Here is a 24,786-nt window from a genome sequence, read left to right as displayed (position 1 = left end):
GCCCACCGGAAACAACAAATAACATGGAAGCAACATCTGTGGATATCTTTTTTTCTATTTAATTGTCTTACACACATAGTTTATCTAACTGGCAATTTTGTAAACATATAATGTCAAGATTCAAATTGAAATAATTTTCTTACAAAGATTGTGGATTGAAGTGTCAGGTTTGCAGGGTGCCACACCAGCCTCCCCCCCAGCTGTTTGCTACATCAAGGAATTATATCTGTCCAAGAATAAAGCTTAAAGTAGCCCTGGCTTATGAGCAATTAAATTTTCACATTCCCCACCCAGCGAACTTTTAAAAAAATTAACTTGCGTACAGGACTGTTCGTGCAAATTGATTCATAATGAAATGAACAAAAGGGCATTTCTTTCCTATTTAACACATCACCAGCAGACAGCCCACCCTCAAGACAGTTCTGCAGCCCCAAGACCAGCTCCTCCCCACCCGCTCTGGTCCTCTGCCCCAGTCCAAGCACTCTAGAGAGAACCTCTCACGTACTGTACCAGACCCAGAGGGGACCCAGAGTCTGGGGGCAGCTGTAAGAAGAGCATACCCTGGTGCAGATCTGCCACCTGGTGCTCTTGTCCTCAGTGGCACCACCTGATGCGGGTGGGGAAACTGAAGTAGCACTTGCTCTTAGCAAAGCAAGAGATCCCTCTAGATATGGCTGTGGGGTAAGGTCTGCAGACAGCAAGTGGCTTTGAAATTCAACTCCACAAAATGCACTGTGTGTCTGAAGGCCAAAGCCCTTGCACATCCAGGGTAAATTTATTTTTTGACAGCATCCAATAAATCCCAGTGATGGGGCTAAATTAAGAACCCTTAGCATAAAAAGTGGCGCCAGAGCTCTTTAAGCAACGCTGATATGCACTTGGTTTTACACCCATGGGTGGTCGGCAGCAGGTTTTATTTGCAAAGCAGCATTAGCAAACAGAAGCAATTGCACCGTAAATGAGTAACCTCTAAATTATCAGTAATTATATTTAATGAAATGTCCCTCAAAGTCCCTTTATCATCTTCAAGTGACGCATCGTAAGGAACTTGCCCATCTCGCTAAGCCGACTTCTCAGCTGCTTCAGTCTCCTGCTCTGACAGCTTCTCTTCCGAAAGAACCGACATCCAGGGTGACACGGAGCGGGTGATGCTCTGCTTGGCCAGGTTGTAGTGGTTTATGACGGTGTAAAATTTCTCCCGGGCACTGGAGTCTTGCTCCGCATAGTAGCTCTCCAAGCCTTCTGGGATGCACTGGGTATTCTGCAAGACAAAAAGCCACTAAGACCATGCATGGGTGCAGGCGGGGTGCCAGTGTATCTCCCCGGTCAGTGCCCCACAGGTGTGAGGGCACCTCTGAGCCTGGAGGAATAAATACCAGGATGGGCCAAGACAGGCACGGGTCCTGCCCTCAGGGAGCAAGAGCACACGGAAGCCTGGCATTGACTAAAACTTGTAGACTCTCCTTACGGTGCCGTGTTGGACTGGCATTTGAGCTTCTGCAACAAGCTTAATTTCTCCAAAGATCTTGCACTGGTTGACATTTACTTTTAAACTATCAGAAAACAGTGACCATTCTGACATGTCCAGAAACAACGGATTCAACTGAAGGGAACTGAGAAAGGTTTCCCTGGGCAGACCAGCACTTGAGGCAAAGAAAAGGGCATGCGTGGGAGGACCTGGGGCAGGAGGCTGAGGGAATATCAGGCCAGAGCAGAGAATGAGCAGGGGACAGCCTCACAGCCATGGAGGTCCCAGGAGGAGGCGTGCCTTCCTACCCAAGGAAGGCATGGAGGAGTTCCAGAGTGGTGGGGGCTGGGAAGCTGCCCCTATGGGTCACAAAACTGGGGCATCCAAGATGGGGTTTCAGATGGCTGAAAACTCCTATGGTGATTTGTGGCGTTTTGGAAGAAGACGATACACAGCAGTCATAAAGTAGCAGGTGTGTAGAGGCCCTGAGAGCTAAACGGGGCAGGAGGCACCCCAGCAATGACTACATTCCCCAGCCTGCCTTGTAGCCAGGTGAGGCCATGCGACTAACTTTAGGCCAATGGGATTTAAATGGATGTAACAGATGCTAGTTCTGAGCAGGGCCCTAAAGGGAAGCTGCATGCCCTCCACTGTTCCTGTTTCTCCTCCTGCCACCCCGGGGACAAAACCCAGGGGGCCAGAGGACAGCAAGGTGTAGGAAAATCGATGACTTTACAAATCCCTCTCTGACTTCCAGCCTGGACTTACAAATCTCATAAACCAGGTCAGAGCAACTCCGATTGGTCTCTGAGCAGCGAAAGCATGGTAAGACCCAGCAGTTAAGTCAGGAGCCTTAGGCCTCATGCTAAGTTCCACCCAGAGGTCAGAGGCTGGTTTTTTATTCAGAACTGACTACTGGCAATCCTTTCAGTTCAGCCTACAACTCACAGACTGAGAATGCACCCCAGGCACCTGACCACCCGTACTCACTGCCAGGGGGTTTTGCTCCCCTGCGCTGCTGGCTCACCCCTCGGTGCCCTCAAGGGGGAGGAGGGGTGCTTGTTTACAGACGAGAATCTGAGCACAGGGAGGCTGGGCTCTGCTGCAAGGGAATCACTGCCTGAGCCGTGGTCTCCACTACGTGCTCTTTACCCAGCAGGGGCCTCCTGCTATAACGCCACCCTCTGAGTGTGGGTTCATTTGACATAACCTGGCTGTGCTTGCTGTCACAGGGCTAAGCATGAAGCATGTTGAAGGATGGAGACATGCTAGTCATGAAAAGTGCCCATCTGAGCAGACCTGGAGGGCCAAGTGCAGCCTGAACGAGTGGCTCCTGCCCTCTGGAGTGCCCACCATGGCTAGGGCGAGGAGCGTCAGGGAGAGCGTGGCAGGCAGGCTCAGCCTCTTCTGTGCTGGGCAGCAAGGACACCAGGACACAATACCCAGCCACAAGGCACTGCTTACACCAGCCCTGCTGGTCCCCTTGCCTGGCTAGGGCCTTCACTCAGAAAACCTGAGCTCAGGCCACTCCACAAGGGATGGCTGTGTTGTCCTCGGCAGAGGAAGGTAAGGCCTGCTTTGCAGGCCTGCTGACAGGTAAGGCAGCCAGAGCTCAAGGGTGACTACAGAATCTGTGGGGGTTGTGGCAAGGGTGGGACAGCAGTGACCCCTGGCAGCACACCCTTGAGCCAGACCCGGGGCTCCAGTGGTGCTGCAGCGCGTACCCTGTCAGGGCTGCTGGCGCTACTGCCTCTCAGACGGGACACACTCAGTTGCCACCAGTTATGTGACAAAGTAAAGATGGGACGCACCCTGCTCCGTGGTCTCTTACCAGCTCCCTGGACCCTGAAGAATAAAGATCAGAAATCCCAGCAGGCTTGAGCACAGAGCTAGGGTCAGAAGATACATGACAAAAGAAATGGACCGTGCCTGGCCCCATGCCCCTGGGACTCGTGCTGGCAGAAGCTCAGCTGCAGACAATGCGGCCTGGAGGAGGGCCCACTGCAGCAGCCGGGTCACTGGACCAGTCCTTCCTCGGAAGGCCTCAGCCCCTCGTCTGTAAAATGGGGCCAGTGAGTCACACGGCCGGTGGCAGTGAGGACTGAAGTTGGCAGATGGCTCAGGACAGCAGCCAGGATGCAGCTGGGGCACAGGCAGGAAAGAAGGCCCGAGGGCACCGCTGGGCACAGCCCTCTTACCATGCGCATCCTGAGACAGCCCGGAGCCGCCAGGGCTGCACCAGGCCACACAGCCCAGCAATGCTGGCCACTGGGACTTGGGTGTTCTCCACTAGTGCTGATGAGGGCTCCTCTCTGGAGAGCGCAGGGAGGGCGCTGTGTCCAGTGGACCTTGGCCACGTTTAGAGAAGGCAGGAGGAGCCCTGGCCAGCAAGGGGCTCTGGAGCCATGCAGCTCCCTCCAGCTACGGTACCACCTGCCTTCACTCTGTCCTCACCCTTGCCGGCCCCAGGGAAATGTGTGGGCGCCTCGAGTGGCGTCTAGCTCAGAGCCCTGAAGCCACCCTGAGCAGCCAAGACCTCTGTGCAGCCACTTCTTGAGGTGGCTCAGAAATACCCCTGCCCTGTAGGCCCCGACCCAGAGCCTCCAGGCACTGAGGCTACAGGAAGAACTTTAGGGAAGGGAGCGGGAGGCTCCCAGAGTGCTCTGGGAGGGAGGGGAGCAGGATGGCAGGCCTCGCTATGCCCTTGAAGGCAGGGAGGGAAGCCTCCCAGAAGCTTCCATCTGAGGAGAAGCAGGAACAACTGGGCCCCCTGTTGAACCTGGCAGCTTCCAAACTTCTTTGGCCCTCAGCCACTCACCTGTGAAACAGGGCACTGGGAAGACACAGAGGTTTCTCAACACAGCTGAACCACCCTGGCCCACGCCCAGTGCTAAATGTCACCTCCGAGTTCCGCTGGGAAGAACAACAACCAATACAAAGGAGTACAGGATGGTAATTGGGGAGACAGCCCCCATCATGTTTAAAGACGGTGTGTAACTTCAGGGCTTGGCAAATCCGTGGAGGTGGAAGCCCACACCCTCGCCAGCCTCTGTCTGACGTCCCACACACACTCGGCTTGGGGCCACCTCAGTGTCTGGCAGGAGGGCTGCTCCACAGGACCCCAGCAGGCCTGCCTCCTGTCTAGCCCTGGATTCCCATGTCCTGCCAGGCACAGCAGGAGCACGTGCTGACCAGGTCAAGAAACAGGAGGATAGGACCTCGGCCCTCCTTCCCACTGATGCAATGGGGGCTAACGGCACCTGCCCAGAGGGCTTCTGGGAATGCAGTGAGGGGTGGGGCGATGAGCACACCAAAAATAATAGGTAGGCAAGGGGAGGGCCATCCTCGCCATCCGCACAGCTGCTGGCCACGGGCAGTGGGACAGACATGTCCCCAGCCCTCCCAGCTGTGTACTCCAGAAAGGACCTCTCCGTTAGACACTAGCACAAAGTGCCCAAGCCCCGGGTGGTGTGGCCCCAGAACCACATGGGGTCAGGATTGTCACCCACAGGGCATTCCATGGATCTGGTCTGCAGTCCACTGGCCCAGGGCTTCCTCTCCTGGACCACTGCCCACCTGGACCACTCTGGGCAGGACCTGGGCTTGCAGAATGGGGCTGCAGTTTCAGCCAGCCCCTCCTCCACCTGGGGAACTTGACCCACTCCCAGAGGGAAGCAGGGAGAAGGAAGCCCTGGGGCAACTCCGTGGGGTGCCCACCTGGCGTGAGCAGGGGCGAGGGGAACTGCGCAGAAGCCTCTTCTGTTTCCTTTCCCTGACATCAGCTGAGTCGCCCGGCTCCGGGCCAGGTCCTCCAGTTTGGCCCTCCCCTGCCTCCCAGCTTTAGTCACCCTTTGAGCCCAGGGTGGCACTGGTCTCCCCTGTGCCAAGCATCCCAACCTTGCAGACCTTCTCTTCCCTGGCCACCACAGCAGCCTCCTCGGTCATCACACTGCCTGTCCCTCCCGATCTCCAGCCTCCCCAGGTGACCTGAGGGATCACGTCCCCTCCTCCGGGGGCCTCTGCCTGGTGCTCACGCTGCCACACAGGCTGGCCACAGGCTGGCTCCCCTTCCCGCTGCGCCTGACTCCCACAGGGCCAGCCTGCCCCCACAGTCATGCCTGGCTTCACCTGCCCCCAAAACACTTGCGACTCTGGCCAGCCCAGCACGCAGGGACTCGTGGGTGAAGGGTGAGGGCTTCTGTCTGCTGGGTGCACTCCCCAGAGACAGCACCGATGGCGACCCCTATGTAGAAACAGCCCCAGGCCACATGCCCAGGCCCTGCCCCGTCCTCCCTCAGGATCCACTCCCGGCTTCCCACATCTCGGGGGCTTCAGGAAGGAGGAGTCTGCCCCAGCAGCTCCTGCCTGCACCCCAGCACCTGGGCAAGGGCGGGAGCGCCCACCCAGGCTGGCTCTGGGAAGTTCAGAACCTGAGGCGGGGCCCAGACCCCCGTGCGTGGGCACCAGGAGCCCACAGTGTGCCGCCCCGGCTCCGCCTTCCCCGCCCCCTTTCCTCACTTTGGTCCTTTCTTCAGTCCTGCTTTACTGTGTGTGCGTCCCCGCCACCCGCAAGCGTTCTGGAGCCAGCGTCTCCACGCGTGCAGAAGCCTGGCCGCCGGCACGGCCCCACCGCACAGCCCAGCTGGCTGAACCACCACCCACGTGGGGGGCTGGCGGAAATGTCCCCTGGGCACCTCCCTCCTACGGGTCCACCCACACCCTCTGGCCACCTGCCAGCAGCCCAGGCTGGGCTCTCACCCAGTCGAGGGTATAGAGCGCAAGGCCTGGGCCACCCTAGGCCTGTCCCCGGGCCAGCTGGGAGAGACAGCAAGAGGAGCCTCAGGCCAGCAGGAGGAGAGGCACAAGGGTGTCCCCGCGGCCTCCGGGGAGATGAGCTTTACCTTGAGGACGAAGCCATCAGGGCAGGCACGGTCGTACTTGTACACCTTGTAGACAACCAGGAAGACGACGCAGGTGAGGAAGGCCAGGGCGAAGAGGACCAGCACAGAGACCTGCGGGCAGAGGCAGGGCGTCAGGCAGCTGGTCACCTGCTGGCAGCACGTGTGCAGACCCTGACGAGGAACCTGGGGTGGGCAGCAGGGACGGGGTCAGCAGAACCACGTTTCCCTGGACAACATCTTGTGCCGTATTAATGCTTCACGATATCCCCATGTCACCTTTGGTTCTAATTAGTTGTTTTTAGTATCCGAAGCCCTGTGCTGAGAACTCTGGTCCAAATAGGACAAAGCCTTCAAATGACTCCTATGGCTCAGAGAAGTGGGCCAGACCGCTGTGCCCGTGGCTCGAGTCACAAACTGGGGTATCAGCCACTGGCACAGCATATGCCCCACAGATGTCTCCTGAGCCCTGGGCTCAGTGCTGGCACAGGGTCCCTTGGACACCAAGCTGCCCTTGTACTGGGACCAGATGAGCAGGAAGGGCAGACCCGCCACAGCCCCATCACCTCTGCCCTCTGGTCTCCTGCGGTCCAGTCGGTGTCCATGCGGGTTTGGTCTTCTCACTGCTGCCACTGACCCCTAGGTGGGCCTGGCCCGACACGCAGTAGGTGCTCATCAAGTGTTTACCAGCCAACAGGACAGCAGGCAATCAGCTGGTGTGGAGGTGGGACACCTGCCCCGGCTGGCGGGCATGGGGTACGTCACAGGATGGTCCTGCACTGGAGCTGAAAGGTGCTCACGCGGCTGCCCGGGAGCCTAGCGGGTTGTGGGTCTGACATGCCCTTCCCCCCACCCAGGTAAGCAAAGGGGCAGTTGTCTATCAGGTTCCCTGAACAGGCAGGCAGGGGGCCAGCATGTGAGCAGGATGAGACACTGGCTTTCCACCCTCCCAGGCCAGGGGCCAGGAGCGGCCAGGGGCTAGCACGCCTCCCTCTGGCCACTCACACAGCCCCACAGCTCCCAGGTTCTCAGACTCTGCTATTTCCCAAGGCTGCAGAAGGGACCCAAGTGTAACCCTAACTCATCTGGGTAGACCCTCGGCAAAGCACCCTGCACCCTGCCAGCTCAGGAACCCTGGAATGTGGGGTCCTGGGTCACAGGAGAAGAGACGTGCCGAAAGGAGCATTATAAGCCAGCGGCATGTCACTTGGAAGACTGACACCTGCCCAGCCATGAACGCAGGTCCCTGTGGGTAGCACCTGTGCTTCCTGCATGATTCCTGCCTGCAGCTCTGCAGTGGCTGTGCTGCTCCAGCAGCCCTGGGACCTCTCTGAGCCAGTCTCCTGACCTGTGACGTGGATACCGGGTCCCCTGCCTTCCGGTCACTGTGAGGCTACAGATGCCCACGGTGAGCTGACATCCTACGATGGGAGCCCCTGCCTCCATTTCCCAGGGCTCCTAATCCCCAGGGTCCAGAACTGTCCTGGGGCTGCTTCGGGCTACAGGCGTCTGCTGCGGGGCTCCAGTGAGGGGCATGGCCTCCGCAAGGCTGGCTCTACCCAGGAGCTCCACACCAACACTGCTCCCTGTCCAGCTGGATTCGGCCAGTCCTCCACGTGTCCTCACCACGCTCCCCAGGTCGAACAGGACAGCACCGAGGCTCCCGGGACCCCGGCTTCTCCTTCCCTTCTCCCTACACAGCCACCATGTCCCCCATGGCTGCCAGATTCCCACTCCCACGCCCACCACTTGCCGTGTCCTCCCACCCCGGGGAAGCGGGAAATCTCCACATCACGGGTCTCTTCCTCCTCCCCACCCAGTGCCTCTGCGCCCCTCCCTGGGATCTGCACACTCCTGAGGGCCCAAAGACTCCAGCCGGTCTGGACCACGTACACACATACCGAGCCCATGCCTGACAGGGGCGGATAGGATGGGGCCAGGCGGCTTTCAAGGCCCACAGCACCCACGGGGGATGGCACCGGCCAGGGTCTGGCGGTGGCTGCGGTCCACGGGCAAGCATGTGACAGGCCCAGGAGGCCGGGAGTGGAGCCCGAGGAGGAAGGACGGCCAAGCCCACGGAGCACACCCGCAGCTCCAGCTCCCTGCCGGGGCCCGGGCCCCTCTCAGCCTGGAAACGGACGGCACCTCCCATGACGGGAGTAAGGTCAAGGAATGGACGCGTACCAGGATGTAAGCTCAGTGCCAGGCGTGCAGGACACGAAGGAAGTGTGGTCCCTCCTGCTGTTCCTGCCACCACTGTCATTCCTGGCTCCCCTGGGGTCACAGAGACGGCAGAGCGGGCTCTCCACCCAGGCAGCCCTGCACACCCCAGGTGCTGCCTCACCCGAATCTACCTGCCAGGGACTGAGTCACCTGCCCCTCCACGGTCCCCACCAGCAGTGCTGCCACAAGGCAGGCTGTGGGGAGAACTGGCTTTCCACACACCTGGCCTCTTCATGACCTTTCATGATCCACTTCATCTTGTGCAATGGCGGGAAGAGGCTGTGCCCGCCCTGGCTAGGAAGCCTGCTGGAATGCCACCGGCCATCGCCAACTTGCCCCCTTGATTTGGAAGCCACATGGAGTCAGGTTCACAGTTTACTGAGGTTTAAAAATGACCCCAGCTCCCAGCAGGGCTGTGGGAACCCGCTTCTGCCTCTAGATCATCATCTGGAACCCGGCCTGGGCTCTATTCCAGGATTCCCAGGCCTGATGGCCGAGGCATTCACAAAAGCAAAAAATGAGCACAGAACAGTGCCTGGAGCAGAGGACAGAGGGCACAGAAACAAAGCTCAGAACACCGCTTCCCCTCAGAGGCCCCTGGCCCAAGCCCTACCCACCTCGCCAGGTTCTGCAGATCCTGGGGCAGGGAGGCCCTTCCTCACCTGGGGGTCTGCAAGTTCACTAGTGGCAGGTGGCCCTGCAGTTTCATGACCTGAGAAGGGAGAGTGAGCCAGGGGCCTTTCCAGAATCATCATCAACGTGCTCTGAGCCAACCCTGACTCTGCGAGCTACAGACTGTGACTCTGAGCAGGGCCTGGCCTCTCGGGCCACAGCTCATCTCTGAAGGGACAGCAGTGCCTCCATCCTCACACACTTATCAGGCAGTGACGAGGGCCGGCGGGCTGGGAGAGCATCTGGAGCCCTTACGGGCTGAAGGGCGTTCCCCAAAGAGCTGCAGTACCCCAGGTACCCGCAGGTGTGCCCGTGTCTGCAAACCGGGCCTTGGTAGATGCCATCCAGTTAGACAGGGCCGTCAGGGCCCAGATCCAACCTGACTGTGTCCGCACACAAAAGGGAACATGGACAGACAACACACACAGGGAGGCCACCGTGAAGGCCAAGGACCAGAAGATGCACCCACAAGCCCAGCACACGGCCAGGTCCCGAGAAGCTATGTGAGGCAAGGGGGGGTCCTCTTTTGGAAGGTCCAGGAGGAGCAAGGCCCTGCCAACACCCTGATTCAGACCTCCAGCCTCGAGAACCAAGCCATTTCCATTGCCTGAGCACCCCCGCTCTGTGGTGCCTACAGTGGCTTCCACAGCACTGGCTCGTCTCCCCTGAAGATGTCTCTTGTTGCTGTCACCTGGCCTGTCCCCTGCATACCAGGTTGTGCTGCCTTCTCCCTCCTCATCCTCCAAAGCCCTAACTAGGTCCAGAAGGCTCTGGAACATGCAGCTTCCCGGTGGTCACCAATTATACATGCAGGCACCAAGTACTCAAGCATCCATTTTTTTTCCTGATTCAACGGAAATAAACTGTGTCCTAGTTTGGAGACATCAGTAAACCTCCCTCCCTCCCCCATGGAAAAAAGGCATATTCTGGAACCCAGGGCAAAATCACTGAGCCGGACACCCATGATCCCCCGAGGCCCTGAGGCTCCCGAGGCTGTTACTACGTTGATGCGCCACGCTCTGTAGGTCCTGGAGAGCCCCAGCTGCCAGCCACCACATCTGTTGATTGACTTCAGAAGACTGCAGCCCAAAGACGGAAGAAGGACTAGCCCTTGGTTGCCCGGAATAAGAGCAAGGCGGCCTCTGAGCCACACAGTGATGTGGGGAGGCCACTGCCCCGCCCCAGGCTCCCTCTCCTGTGAAAGGGGGTGCTGGCCCAGTACCTGTGTGTGCGGTGGGACAGGCAGGGGACTGATGCCAGGCACACGGTGGGCCACAGCAGGCCCTGCTCCCACACAACGCCACAGCCTCAGAAGGGAAGACGAAGGTCATAAGCCAACACTTCTCTGTGTGATGAAGGAAGGCCCAGTCACTAAAAAGGAGGCACCCTCACGCAGGCCAGCAGGACACCTGCCAAAGGAGAAATGGCGGGCACAAAACAAGCTCAACTGGGACTACGCATGAGAAAGCCAAACCCCTGGGAGCCTGGAAGATGCTAACTTCTGGCCCACCCAGAGCAGAACCATGAACATCTGCTCGGGGACCCAGACGGCCGATGGCCAAGAACTCCCAGGTGCGGCCTGTGTGCAGCCCAAGCAGGTGTCACAGCCTGCACGGAGGATGCCACTGCTGGGCAGGGGCCTGGGGCCACCGCACTGGTCCCCCGCCCTGTACAGAGCAGGCAGAGTAAGCAGTGTTGCCACTCCTCCGCAGGACTCCTGAGCCACCGCTCCTGCGACTGAAACCCAGAGGCCAGCTGTGGGGCTGAACATGACCCCCAAGACACCAAAGCTCAATACCTGTGCTGGGACCTGTGGGCCCCGAAAGGCATGCTCTGGAAAAGCTAGGAATGCACTCCGCACTCCGGGGCTCTGCTCTTGTGAATGCATCGACCCCCCCCGCAGAAGCGGTTCCTGAAAGGGCAGGCCCACTCCCCCTTCCCGTGCTCTCTGGTCTCTCTGCCTCCCTCCATGGATGACGCAGCAAGCAGGCCTTCGACAGAGACAGCCCCTTGATCCTGGACTTCTGGCTTCCAGGATCATGAGTCAAACTCCTGTTCATCCTGAGTTCCTCTATGGGATTCCCAGTCTCAGAAGTCTGTTTAGCAGCAGGGGAGGGACTGAGACTTGCCAATGTGATCAGGCCCAGGATGAGATGGGGACTCCCGGATTATCCAGTGAGCCCTCCACGCTATTGCAGGTGTCCCTGCAGAGGGAGATCCTCCTGCAGAGAAGGGAGGCAAGGACAGAGACTAGAAGAAGTGACGCTGCAGATCGGAAGGTGGCACCGAGGACTGAGAGGAGTGAAGGTCCAGAGACCGAAAAGGAAAAGAAACACATCCCCTTGAGCCCTGGCTGGAGCAGGCCCCGTAGACCCCTGGTACTGACCAGTGAAACTGGCCGCGGGAGAAGCCTGCATGCTCTCCAAAGCCACCACCTGGTGGTGATTTGTTACAGCAGCCCAGGAAAAGCAGACCTCTCTGTCAGGTCCCCCCATGAGCACAGGGCAGGGCTGGGCCTCACTGTCTGGCACAGAAGGGGGTCCTCCTGATGTGCGGAGTGAGGAAGGGGAAGGAATCCAGACAGCAGGCAATCCATCTCCCCGCGAGTTCTTCCCGAGCATCCCTCGGCCACATCTACACCAGACACATGGGACACAACCCAAGCTGAGTTTGCAGGGGGCACCCATCAATTTGTTTTGTTAAGTAAATGACCTTGGATGGGAAGGGGTGGACCCAGGGCAGCTCCTTCCACCTGCCCAGGAGGCCTGGAGAGCCCTGCTCCCCAGAACACACTCCGATGGGCTGTGGACTCCAGGCAGGTCAGGGCCAGACTTCCTGTGCCTGGGAGGAGCGTTTCCCTTCCCTTGGTCCTGTGCCTCCCAGGCACAAGAAGCAGGGCCCAGGGCCCACAGTGCTGCAGGGACCCATGGAGTGCTCTGCTTTCATTTTGTTTGAAATTCAGAGGGAAAAACATGATTAATAATAATGACTATGTAATGAGGAATCAGCCTGGACTACAGGCACCTTTAGACCCAGGTAGTGACAATGGTCTTTCTTTTCTCTTTCCTATGGAGGAAAAACCTCGAGCTGCCCAGAGCCTGTTGTGAGCTTCGCCACGTGCCTGCACATACCTCTCCAGCAGCCAGGTGAAGCCACAGGTCCTTCTTAGAAGGTTTTCTGTGCCTAACATGCTATATACACACTTACAAAGAAAACTCATGGTATTCGAACACCGCAATCAAAGTACTGCAATATGACTTTATGGTATGCGTGTCCTCTGTTATTAACACACTACACAAGATCTCGTAAACACCCAATTTCAAAGGCAAGAGGACCAAACCCTACCCCAAGGTTCTGGTGACAGTGTGGGTGACCTGAGAGCCCCTGTGAAGGCTCAGGTGTCACTCGTCCCTCTGTAGTCTGCTGCCTGCACGAACAAGCGAAGGGACCTCCCACAGGAAAGAACCCAGCATCGCTGGAGGGGAGGAGGAGGACCAGGCAAATGACTTGACAGGCTTCCCACTCCGAGATGGGAAGACTGCCCCTGGAGCCAGAGAGTCAGAGCAGTGCCAGCAAAACCCTGGCAGCCTTGGTGGCCTTTTTCTTTTTTGTTTAAGCCATGGACCTGAAGTGCTAAACAGCCTTGAAATCAGAGAACAAAACTAAGACTCAATTTCAAAACTTACTACAAAGATACAATCATCAAAATAGCACAGCGCAGACACAAGACACACACAAACCCACAGGCTAAGCTGAAAATCCAGACATAGAACTACAATGTCCATGGCCAAGTCCTTTTCAATAAGGACACCAAGACCACTTAATAGGGCAAAAGAAGTCTCTTCAACAAAAGGTGCGGGGAAAACTGGACATCCACATGCAACAGAAAGAACCTAGACCCTTATGCCATATACAGAAATTAACTCAAAATTAATAAAAACCAATACAGAAGCTAAGCCCTGAAATTCTTAGAAGAAAGCACAGACAGATAAATCGTCATGACCTTGGGTTTGCCAGGGTGTCTTAGGTACGATGCCAAAAGCACAAGCAACCAAGAAAAAAAAATGCACTTCGTAAAATTTTAAACTTTGTGCATCAAAGGAACTAGCAAAAACATGGAAAGAGAACTCACAGATGGCAGAAAATATCTGCAAAACTTTTTCTCATAAGGTTTTAAAATACAGACTCTCAACAACTCAACAACAAGAAGACAAACGCCCCAATTAAAAGCAGACACCTCCAAGGAAGACCCACGCATGGCCGACAGGCGAGCAGCACTGTCAGGCACCAGGGAAACTCAAATCCAGGCCACAGTGAGACCCACTTACATCCCCCACCACAGCTGCAATACAAAACAACACAACACGCGCTGGCGACAAAGCCCTCATTCACCACCCACGGGAACGTGAGCCGGTGCCACTGCATGTGTGGGGAACCGTTTGGCAGTTCCACAACATGCTAATTATAAAATCACCACATGACCATCCATCCTGCTCTTGGGTAAATACCCAAAATAACTGAAAACAGGTGTTCAAATGGAAACTTGTACGTGAATGTTCACAGCAGCAATACTCACAATAGCCAAGAGGTGGAAAACACTCACATATCCAAAAATCAATGAGAGAATAAACAAATGGAGTACATGCATACAATGGAATGTTATTCAGCCACAAAAAGGAATGACACACTGATACCTGCTACAACATGGAGGAACCTTAAAAACAGCTCACTAAGTGAAAGAAGCCAGACACCAAAGGTCCCGATATGGCACAATTCCACTTATGTGACAAGTCCAGCACAGGGAAACCAACAGGGACAGAAAACAGACTAGTGGTTGTCAGGGGCCTGGGGAGGGGGAAGGGAATAACAGTTTTATGGGAATGGGGGTTCCTTTTGGGGAAAGGAAAATGTTCTGGAACTGAACTGTATGATGGTCGGGTAACATGGTGAATAAGTTACACGTCATAAACTGTATGCTCTAAAACGGTAACTCTTAGGGCACGTAAACTTTACACAATTTTTCCCATGGGCTGGAGGGAAGAGGCAGGAAGATGGGAGTGACAGGCTGCTGGGGTCCTGATGAGCCATGGCAGGCCCAAGCCAGAACAGCCCTGCCTGAGAGCAAGAGGGGTCTGCGGGAGGCTTTCTGGCAACAACAGCCAGGAATAAATGCACAGAGCCTGTGGGCCGGGGAGCGAGGTGGGCACCGCTCTAGGTGCCCGCTCCTCCCAGCCCATGGCCACTGCCCAGCATCCACTGCCATTCACAAAAGGGCCCTGGCTCCAGCGAGAGTGACGCAGCTGCTCAGGTGACAAGGCACAGCCACCTGCTAAGACTTAGAAAAGCCCCGATCCGCAGACGAACACTCAGCAGCACCGGACTCCACTGTGTTCTCTGCTCCGGGGCCTCCCAGCCTGCTGGGGGCCTCCCAAGGCCGTGCCCAGCTGAGGGGTTTGGGGACTGGGATCCTGCAGCAGGAGAGTCACCCACGATCCCACGGACACGCAGGACAGGACGTCTGGGCTTCGCATGTCAAACGCACGTGGGTCTAAATCCCACCTTGACTCCTCGTCACTGGGCGGCTGGGCCCCTTCCCTGACCCCTCGGGTCTTAATTCTCCACCTACAAAATGGGGACAGGGAGGGCAGCCTGCAGTGAGCAACAGCCAGGACGTGTGCCTGCGCAGGCTGGTGGATGGCAGCGGTGCTCCTCCTGGGCGCACGGTCCTCCCTCCGTCGGGCAGGGGAAAGGAGCGCGCCTCTGCGGAGTAACGCCGGGCCAGCGCCAGTCCTGGAGGAGGACAGTCCCGACATCCTCGAGCGTTCACTGCACTCAACACCGGAGGCCACCCACGCAGAAGTGAGCATGGACACCTCCCGACACACTCAGCCGCTCCCCTCCGGCCCTGGAGGAAGCCCCCGCCCCGGCTGGACCAGGAGCCCGGGTTCCGCAAGCGCGGACGGGCGGCCACATCCCACGAGCCATGCACGAGCCATGCACGGGGCTGGCTGGGGTCTGCGGTGCCGCCACCTCCCACCCCGCCGAGGGCCAGGGGAACACGTCCCCGTTCATGAATGGTTAACAATGGTTAAGACGCCAGGGGATTATTGGAGAGTGTGGAGAACAAACTGGCACACGGAAGCTCAAGGTCATTGAGGACAGGCGAAGACACCCCGCCCACAGGGTCATCTGAGGCAGGGTGCCGGGGCCGCACCACGCGGGCCAACACCGACTCCGAGGGTCCGCCACACTTGGCCTCGCCTAAGCCTCCCGACACTGCCGCCCGCTGGGGCGCAAGGCCGGCACGGGCTCCCTTAGAGCCCAGAAGGTGCTTGTCACCCAAACCCTAGCCCGCAGGCCCGGGAGAGGTGCAGGGCCCAGGCCGCCCTCTTCCTCCTTCCCGAGCCTGCCCCAGGAGGGCCCGCCGGCCGCCCACCCTGGTGTGTGGCGCAGGCTCCGCACCAGCCAGACGGAAAGAGCAATCAGAACAGCATGGAGGCCGAGGTACTGGAGAAGCACCTCGCCCGCTTCCCTCACTGTAAACACCTCCACCGTTAAAGGACGCTTTCCTCCCAACCTCTGGAGCCCCGCCCCGCCGCCCTGGGTGATTCATCCTGCCATCCCCGGGGCAGTCTTTCCAAGCTCCTCCCCACTAGCGGTTACCTAGCAACCAGCCTAGCAACCTCGTAGCCAAGAGATCAATCCCTGAGTGATAATCATAAAGTAACATCCAAAAAGACATTCCGTTTCAAGGATGCAATCCAAGGGTACGTGAAGACTCAGCTCGCACAAATCAGAGACAAAGGGGGACACGCTGTTTACTTGTCACTTGAACGTCTGAAAGGCAGGATCTCCTCCTGGCAGTTCACACAGGGATGAGAAGAACCAAGCCCAGGGCTGAGCTGAGCAGCCACGCAGAAACCGCCCAGCAGCAACAGGAAGGTGTTCTGACACCCACGCTGGGGAGCCCGTGGGGGCTCACACAGGCCAGGGAGGGAAGGGCTCTGTGCCGCTCCCACCCCCGCCCCTCCTCAGAAGCCTGTTGAAGCCCACAGGGCAGCCACCTCACTACAAGCTCACATTCAGGGACAACAGAAGCAGCACTGGGCAATAAAAGGCAGGGAGAACGTTCCAGAAGAGTAGGCGCTCTCAGCATTTCCAAGAGGCACTAGTCTGCTGAGCCTTCCCTACACTTGTACCAGATTATGTCCCCATCCAGCAAGGTTCAAAACCCAGTGAACGCTGGCATGGCTTGGAGAGCAAGTTACAATGCACATTCCCAGGATCGGAGACAGATGACCCCAGGCAGGCAGCCCCGGCACACTCAGGGAAACGGGCTTGGGAGGTGGCCCTTGCACATCAGCCACAGTAGGTGGCAGGGAGCAGGGACAATCTCAGAGCAGGTGAAGGCAAGAGGTGTCCTTAGAAAGCCAGATTAGGTTGCTAAAGCCCAGCCGGGGTGTCCCAGTATGCAGGCCAGTCCAGCTGTGCCCCAGGAGGCTCCTGGCCCTGATCCTGTGCCTGACCGAGGCCTCGGCAGTTCACCTGCTCACTGTGAAGACTGATGCATGACCCTGGAGGAGCTCGCACCCAGAACTCAGAGCTGCCGCTGAGCTCACCCAACACACGGGTCCTGGGGGGACCCTGGAGCTCACCCAAGCCGCCCTTCGCAAGGGCCAGGCACTTAGCCACCAGAATACTTATCAAATTGTTGCTGAGTGCATGAAGACACAGTGGCGAGGTGCCTGCACGGTGTCAGCATGGCCCCCTAAGCAAGCCTGTCACATGAAGTCCCTGGACCTTCAGCACTGGGCCAACATCCTTGTCCAGGGGGTTCTACGGCCTGGTTCCCTTTCCAAGGTCACAAACTCCAGTTGAGGGAACTTTTGCTTCCCCTCTAGACCTGGCAGGGACACGGATCACAGGGTCACACCTAGAGACGTGGGCCAACCCAGTCCCTCAGAGGACGGTACCTGGAAGCCATGAGAAAAGCAGAGACACGAGGGTAACGGCTGGCATGGGGCAGCCTGGGGTGCCCGAGCCCACGCAGAGCCCGGGCTGCAGGGAGGGGAGGAGCGGGGAGACCTGGGTCCAGTGGCTCAAGGAAGCAGATTCATAACCACAGGTGACAGTTCCCAAGAAGGCTGGTGTTTATTTCGGGGGTTGTTTGTTGCCATGCAGGGGACTGAACTAAGGGCTGCTCTGCCACTGAGCCACATCCTCCGCCCTTTTTAAACTTTGAGACAGGATCTCGCTAAGTTGCTGAGGCTGACCTTAAACTTGCAATCCTCCTGCCTCAGCTTCCCAAGTCCAGGAAGGGTTTTGAATCAAGATAGGAAAGGGATGTAGAAAACAACCCACCCACCAGTGCCACAGGTGACCTGGGGCTGAGACTCCCCTAGAAACCCGTTACAGGAAAAGCCAGGTGACCTCTCGTGCCACAGCCTAGAGCAGGCTGCCTGGGTGCAGGCTCTCTGCCTCGGTTTCCCCTCAAGTGTAAAACAGAGATAATACTGGTGCCTACTTCACGAGGTAGATGAGAACAGACAAAAGCATAATGACCTTGAACCAGAGCCTCGTTCGTGGGAGCGTGCCGGCCGCACCGTCCCTGCTGGCACAGCCTCATCACAAAGGGCAGTGGACCAGGAAGAGGGCAGGAGGGGCCCAGGGCTCTGGCACCAGGAGATGGAAGGGGACGGGTCTGGGATGAGGCCACTTCCTGCCAGGGCCGGGGCAAGGCCACAGGAGGTCATGATGGAAGGCACGGGCTTCGGAATCCTGTCTGCCCTGCGACCAGCCGGAACCCAACGCCCTGTCTGTAAAGGGTGGCGAGTTGGTGTGAACCATGCAGGAGGTCCCAAGAGGAGGACACCGGCCACTCTCTGTGTGAAACCAGGCTAGCGGCTCATGGCACACAGCACCCTGGGCACCCCTACCATCACCTTCCAGGCAGCCAGGGAGGCAGGAACAGAGACCAGGCAGGACTTTCTGCCACCAGGAGCCAGTCCACCGGGACAGGCACCAACCCTGTGAGGCCTTCTGAGTCCTTAGGTTCTGGGCAACAGGAGCCGAGTAATCACACAGAGTCCCAGCCGTGGCTGCCGAGAGCCCTGGTGGCAAATGTACGTCACCCACGCCTTAGGCAAGGGACCTAGGGACTTGCTACAGGTGAGCTTATGGGAAAAGTGCAGGCCAAGGATAACAGAGGGGACAGCGCTGGCATATAGGGACACTCAACAGGGACACTCAGCCGTTCAGATGCCGCGCTGCTCCCGGCCTGCAGGGACCTACAATGACAGGGCTGGGGGAGGGGTCTATGAGGCAGGAGGAGACACCGCTTAGACATCCAGATATCATGACCTTGACACCGAGGTCGCTCCTGCTCAAGTAGGGGGAAGGAGCTGATCCCAAGGTGGGGACGGGGCAGAGGGGCAAGTGCCCACTGGTAAGGCCCAGGCCAGAAAGAAGAGAGGGATCAAGGTCAGTCCACCTTGATCCTGGCCACAAACCTCAGGCATGTGGACTGCTGAGCCAGGAACATCTCAGCACACACGACGCCCTGTCACAACAGCAGGTCCCACAGACACAGCCCTCTGTGCAGAGTGGGTTATCAGAATAGAGCCCACATCAGGAGGCAGGGCACTGTGGGAGGATTTGATACAATGACCCAAGAAAACACCACCAGGGCCCCAGGAAAGGGCAAGGCCCTGAGAGGCAGTGTGCGCCATGGGAAGAAGGGGCTTAGAGTCAGGTTAGAGAAGCCACTTTGCCTCGGCTGCCCTTCACCATCAGCTGGGGACTGTCCAAAGGCTGCGATCCACACGATCCTTGAGTTCAAACCTGACAACATGCAAAGCGGGCCCAGAACCTGCGGGCAGCAGGCCATGTGTCCAGCCTGAGCAAACTGCTCGCACATCCACAGGGGGCCATCAGGGCTGGGGTCAGGGCCAAGGGACCCAGGACATCTCCAGTCCACCCCCCACATCTAGGTGAGTGCCTCCTTTCCACCTTCTCTTGTGTGCTTCCTGTTTCCAGAACATCAATATCCCAATGTGCTCCTCGACCAGTACTGCCTTTGAGGCCACCCAGATGTCGGGAAGGTCCCTCCTCACCCCACCCAGCCGACACCCCAACACCTGGGGCAGCAGTCCCCAGCACCTCTGAAGGTACAGAAGGTCGGAAGATGGACACATGGCTCTGCAGCCAGATGGGCTCTGGATGCTGGCTCTGCCACACAGCTGTGGGCACTCTGCTGCCACCTCCCCATCTGTGAAATGGGTGATGAAGTCAGAACTCGCCTCCCGCGAAGCGGGGCTTAGACGAACTCACACAGGCCAGGAGCTCAGCACCCCGTCTGCCACATAGCGGGTGCCGTGCGCTTCCTTCCTGGAACTGGTAGATCAATATTTTAATGTTTGGAAGTGATTTTTTATGTTTATAACCTTTATCTTAAAGAAAGCTCACAGGTAGGTTTTCCCTGCTATAAAAATAAATAATACATGATCACTTTGGAAGAAGAAGAAGAAAAAGATTTTAACAGCCACAAGGATACCATCTTGGTGGGCAGCCACCAGCTGCCGGGTCTGCACAGCTGGCATCAGCCCAGGTACCGGGTGTCACGCCTGGTGACGGGCCCTCTGCAGGTCCTCTCCGCAGCTCCGCACTCACCTTAAACCTCTCGGAGACGCCCTCGCTGATGCTGACGGTGAACTCGGCAATCTTGGGAGGACGAGCTTTTCCTTTTTTGCGCTCAGGTTCATACTCGGTCTTGGTTTTCACCACCACCTTACCCAGAAAGCAGAGAAGCAAGTGGTCAGCGCGACCCGGTGCACTCTGACACCTTGCCCAAAGAAGGTGGGTCTGGGAACTCTCGTGCTCAAAGTCACCAGATCTCCACAGAACAGAATGAGCACAGCCACCACCTGCTGGAACTCTCCTCTGTGCCAGCATGTTCCGAGGAACTCCCCGTTCACCGTCCTCAGCAGCCCTGGGAGGGAAACGATGTAACCGAGGGGCAGAGGAGTTGAGCTCACTGGCCAAGGTCCTGCCGCTGACAGGTGACTGGGCAGGGGCAGCAGGACACCTGACTCCAATCCAGGGCTCCTTCCTCCCCGCCGCCAGCTCCTGGTCTCTGCCCACCAACCCCTCTCCCCTGCCCTGCACGGCCCCAGAGCGTGCCCTGTTCTTACCCGCTCAATCCTCTACCGCAAGGTAGGAGATGCTTTTCCATCCGAGAAACCAGCCCTGCCTGCCCTGCACAAACCCCTCCCTGGCATCCCCAGCAGCTTCATCTCAGAGTGACCCTGGCACCCCATGCCTCTTCCCCAGGACCTCCTAAGCCCGACCTCCCTGCCTTGCCTTCCTCACGCCCCGCGCTGGACCCCTGGGGAAACGTTTAAGATGGGACCAGGGGTTACGCGTCTCTAATCCCCAAGCCCTGCTCCCCAGAGCAGGTGCCTGGCAGTGGCTGCAGACTGCCAAGATGTGGCCACCCCACACTCCCCTCTGGAGGGAACACGTCCCTTCATTGGGAGGTCCATACTTTGGGGAGACACCTGCTCTGCGTGGCAGTTGGACAAACAAGGGGAATTGAGCAATTCAGATGACCAGTCCCAGGTGGGCAGCTGAAGGGACTCAGCCTGAGCTGTAACTCCTGGAGCCAGCCACAGAAAGAAGGGACAGGGAGAAAGTGACCAGTGCCAGGGAGTGACCCCAAGAGCCAAGAGCCCCACAGCCCCACTCCTGCCCCGGGCACTCCTCTGCACGCAGCCCTCCTGCGACGGACAGGGAGGCCACACTAGCCTTGCACTGGCCCAGGGGCCCACCCCGCTTCTTGAATCAGTACTTGAGTGTCACCCTGCTGTCCTCACAACGCAGCTGCGTCTGACTAGCCCTGTGACCCTGATCATGCACCTGGCTACCTGGAGCCACTTCATCTGCCTACAAACCAAGAACAAGGCTCATCTCCCTGGGAGACTCTGCAGACCAGGAAATCTGTGGGTACCCTGTCAAGGTTCTGTCCACCTGGAATCTGCATCTGCACCAATCTATGTCTGCCATGAACAGGCCAGGTGACCCTGGGCAGGTCCCTTACACTCTGTGCCTTCATTTCCACATCTGTAAACCGTAGCACTGACGGCAGGACCTCACAGTGGGGTCAACACGTTAAGGAATTCCAGCCTGTAATGTAGGCAGAACAGGCCTCCAACAAATGTCCGGCGAGACTGTCCCTGACATGGCCACCAGCCCTGTGACTACCACTGCTGTTGTAACTGCAGTGCCTGCTTAGTGCACCTCCTTGGGGCAAACTGTGTGCAACCTGGCCCTCAAATGCCAAGTCACCAAGAGTAGATGACACTGCCCACCTGGAAGCTAACTGTGAGCAACACCTTGCCATCGTTTGGGTTGAGAAAGGTCAAGAGCAGGAGACGTCGTGCCACAAGTGGAGTGCAGCAAAAGGAACTGCCAGAAACCTGTGCCCCTGGGGGCTACGGCCTTCTCCAGAGTGACCCTGGCTGTGTACCGCAAACTCCCCCAGCCTCTGTCTCCTATGTGACTGTGGAAGCCTTCTTACCCACTACGGTCCCTGCTGGGACTCCCTTCTCTGCAGCTCCTCCGCCAGTTGCTCCTTTGTTTGAACACTCCCAGCGACAGGACAGCACCTTTTAGGGCTGCATAGGCCACCGCTGGGCAACCACTGGGTTGCTCAGAGTTCCATACCTGCCTGAAACCCTCCTCCAGGTAACAAGCCAACTGTGCCAGAGGGTTCTGGAGTGGAGCAGGCTGAGAATGAAAGAGACCATGTGGAGGGAGTCGCCCCAGAGGTGCCACTCTGTCACTGTTCCTGACACAGGTCACCCATGGCTGAGCCACTGGGGCTTGTGACCAGACTCTGCTAAGTAGCCCCTGCACAGGGAGGGGCAGAACTGAAGCTGAGGTCACAGGAAGCCCTGCCCTCCCTGTGAAGCCCAGCCTGGACCATGAGTACCCCAGAGTAGCCTTACTGTGGCCTGGGGTACACAGCATAACCAATGGATCCCCTTTCTGGAACTGAAGCACCTGCTGCCAGCCCTCCCCCTTACAGGCAACACGGGGAGGCAAAGTCACTCTGGGGAGCTGGGCAAGGCTCCCAGGGTCTGCCATGAATAAAGGAATAAAGGAAGCCTCCACAGTAAGGGCCACTCTAGGGCCTTCCTCACCCACCCAACCCCCGTGGTCAGCAGTCACAGAATGACCTGAGGCCCTGAGTCACAGCCTCCTCAACAGGGACTAAACGAGATAATACAAGCACTCCGGGTAACAGGAGAGCTTCCGTGGTGGTGGGTGGGGTGTGAGCAGCAGCACGGTTGGAATAGATGCTGTTTATGATTTTAGGCTTGAGTTTTGCAATCCAATTGTCTAGACTTAAAAATCCCATTAACCTTTAAGTGTTAACTCATCAAAATATTATCCTTATTGGATAAAGAGATACTACTAGATTGGATGCTGAATTCAAGAAAGGAGGACATTCTTTAAATTCAGCAACAATGCTCTGGGGAAAGGTGGACGAGGGATTGTTCCCAGCTACACAAACACTGAGTGAGCCTGGGCACCAATTTGGAGATTTCACAACAGTAACAAAGAGGAAAAAGGCTCAGTGTGAGCGCAACGCCCTCCCTGCAAACCCAGGGCAAACCCGCCAGCCTGGTAGGGATTAGCAAACCCAGCGAGCAGGGGCAGCAGCCCCTGGGGAAGGCACATCCGGCAATACCCCACCTGAAGGGGCCAAGTCGGGTGAAATGGCACAAGGGAAGGCACAGGGCGGGTGGCCCGGATCTCAGCCCAGACCCAGAGCGGGCTAGTGCCTGGGGCAAGACAGAAGGGCAGCTGTGGAGCCAGGGACTTTCCCCCTTCACAAGACGCCCACAAAAATCAAGGAACCTTTCCCTGCTCGAGCTCCATTGTCAGGACGGGGCTGTCCTCCAAGGCAGGGCTCCCAACACCGCCGCATCCAGAATCGCGCGGGCACGGCGTCCTGGCCCGGCCTTCCTCTGCCTGCCCAGCCCGCCCCCACTTCGAGTCCCAGCGCACGTGGCGTTTCTTTTGTTGCAGCCGCGGGGGAGAATTAGGGGTGCGCACTCGGCGGCGCGGGGATCCCGGCGGGCGGGGAGGGGGCTCACCTTATCCGGGGGCGGGAACTGCAGCTGATTGACATCGAGGGGCGTCATCAGGGGAATGGTGTCGAAGCCATCCTCCAGCAGCGGCTGCTTGGTGCCCTTCTCCGCGAAATTGTTCCCCAACTTCACCATCGTTCCGAGGACCCGAAGCTGCCGCCTGCGGAGCCAAGGCCGCGCGGGAGTCACGGCGGGCCCGAGCCGCGCGGGGCGAGGGAGGCGGGCGCGCTCACCCACCTGCCGTGCGGGGCGCGGGCCCGCCTCGCCTCCGGGGAGGGTCGCGGGCCGCCGCGGGCACCGCCGGCCTTGAGGCGCCGGGCGAGGGCGTTACCTACCGCCTCGCCTCGCCGGCCCCGGCCCCGGGCGCCGCCCCTGCCCGGCCCGTCCGGACGCGTCCTCGTCCGGGGCCGCCGAGCCCGACGACCCGCCCGCCCACCTCCTCCGGCAGGTGAGGGCCCAGCCCGGCTCCCCGGCGGGCAGGGTCCCGCCTCGGCGCGGCGCGGCCCGCACTCACCCACGCCCGGCTCCGCAGGTCTGGGCTCCGAGCGGCTCCGAGCTCCGCGTCGCCCGCTCCCGCGCGCAGCAATGGCGGAGGCGGCGCGGCCGGGCGGGCGGGGGCGCAGCGATTGGGTCGGCGGCTCCCTCCTCCGCGCCGCCTTCCGCCGCCCCCGGGGGCTGGCGCGTGAGTGTGCGTGTGGCCGCGGCCGCGCCTCCGCCCTGACGCAGCGCCCGCAGCACAAAGGAGCGCGGGCTGGGCGCGGAGCCTCCCCCGGGACCCGCCGCCCCGCCGGGGAGGCCGGCTGTGCGCCCTGAGGGGAGGCTCGCCTGGGCGCGAGCGCTGGGGCAGAGGCTGCGGGCTGCGCAACCGGGCGGCGGCCGGGAAGGAGGAAGGGGAGGGGAGCCTAGGGATGGAGCGGGCCCCCAAGGGAGGCGGTGGACGGGGCGCGGGCTGCGGCCGCGCGGGACTGCGGCCTCCAGGACCAGGACCGGGCGGCGCGGGGCGGTGGCAGAGACCCTGCGTTCCTTAGGTCTTGTCGGGCAGGGGCGGGAACGAGGGCGCGCCCCTGAGGAAAGGGGCACGACGGGAAGGAAGAGGCAGATTTTCCGCGGTGCGGGGTGCAGCGCGTCGCTCTCCCAGGGCTGGGCACGGGCGCCTGGGGTGGGGACTGTCCTCGATAGCAGGAGGGCAGTTATTCAGAACAGAGCGAGCTTGGTGCGACCGTTGGAGCGATGCAGAAAGGGTTCTCTGGTCTGGTCGAAAGAGAAAGTGAGGGTCCCCCACTGCAACCGTCGCCCAGAGGAAAGAGGCGAACTGGAAGGAAAGCGGTTCCCACCTGACCCGCACCCCTCATTCCCGGAGCGGGGCGCTGTC

The 24,786-nt window shown here is 58.8% G+C and overlaps 1 protein-coding gene across 1 annotated transcript; it reads right to left on the bottom strand.

Annotated features, from left to right (window-relative positions):
• Positions 1-37: 37 nt before the first annotated feature.
• NSG1 (neuronal vesicle trafficking associated 1) lies at positions 38-24,507 on the bottom strand. Its single transcript, XM_079153887.1, has 5 exons — positions 23,929-24,507; positions 23,421-23,574; positions 19,930-20,046; positions 6,370-6,480; positions 38-1,261 (listed from the first exon to the last, which is right to left on the bottom strand). Exons 2-5 carry the CDS (start codon positions 23,547-23,549, stop codon positions 1,061-1,063), a joined length of 558 nt encoding a protein of 185 aa, XP_079010013.1. The 5' UTR covers positions 23,550-23,574; positions 23,929-24,507; the 3' UTR covers positions 38-1,060.
• Positions 24,508-24,786: the final 279 nt, after the last annotated feature.

Source organism: Sciurus vulgaris (assembly GCF_902686455.1).
Source record: "Sciurus vulgaris genome assembly, chromosome: 9".
NCBI classification, from domain to species: domain Eukaryota; kingdom Metazoa; phylum Chordata; class Mammalia; order Rodentia; family Sciuridae; genus Sciurus; species Sciurus vulgaris.
Note: the sequence above shows the minus strand (reverse complement) of the source record. Positions and strands in the feature narration are given on the sequence as shown.

Coding starts and splice junctions, on each gene's coding strand:
- NSG1 (XM_079153887.1), bottom strand. CDS start 23,549: ATGGTGAAGTTGGGGAACAATTTCGCGGAGAAGGGCACCAAGCAGCCG. Junction 6,481..19,929: donor GCGTCTCCGAGAGGTTTAAG/GTGAGTGCGGAG, acceptor CTCTGCCCGCAG/GTCTCTGTGCTGGTCCTCTT. Junction 1,262..6,369: donor CTGATGGCTTCGTCCTCAAG/GTAAAGCTCATC, acceptor TTTGTCTTGCAG/AATACCCAGTGCATCCCAGA.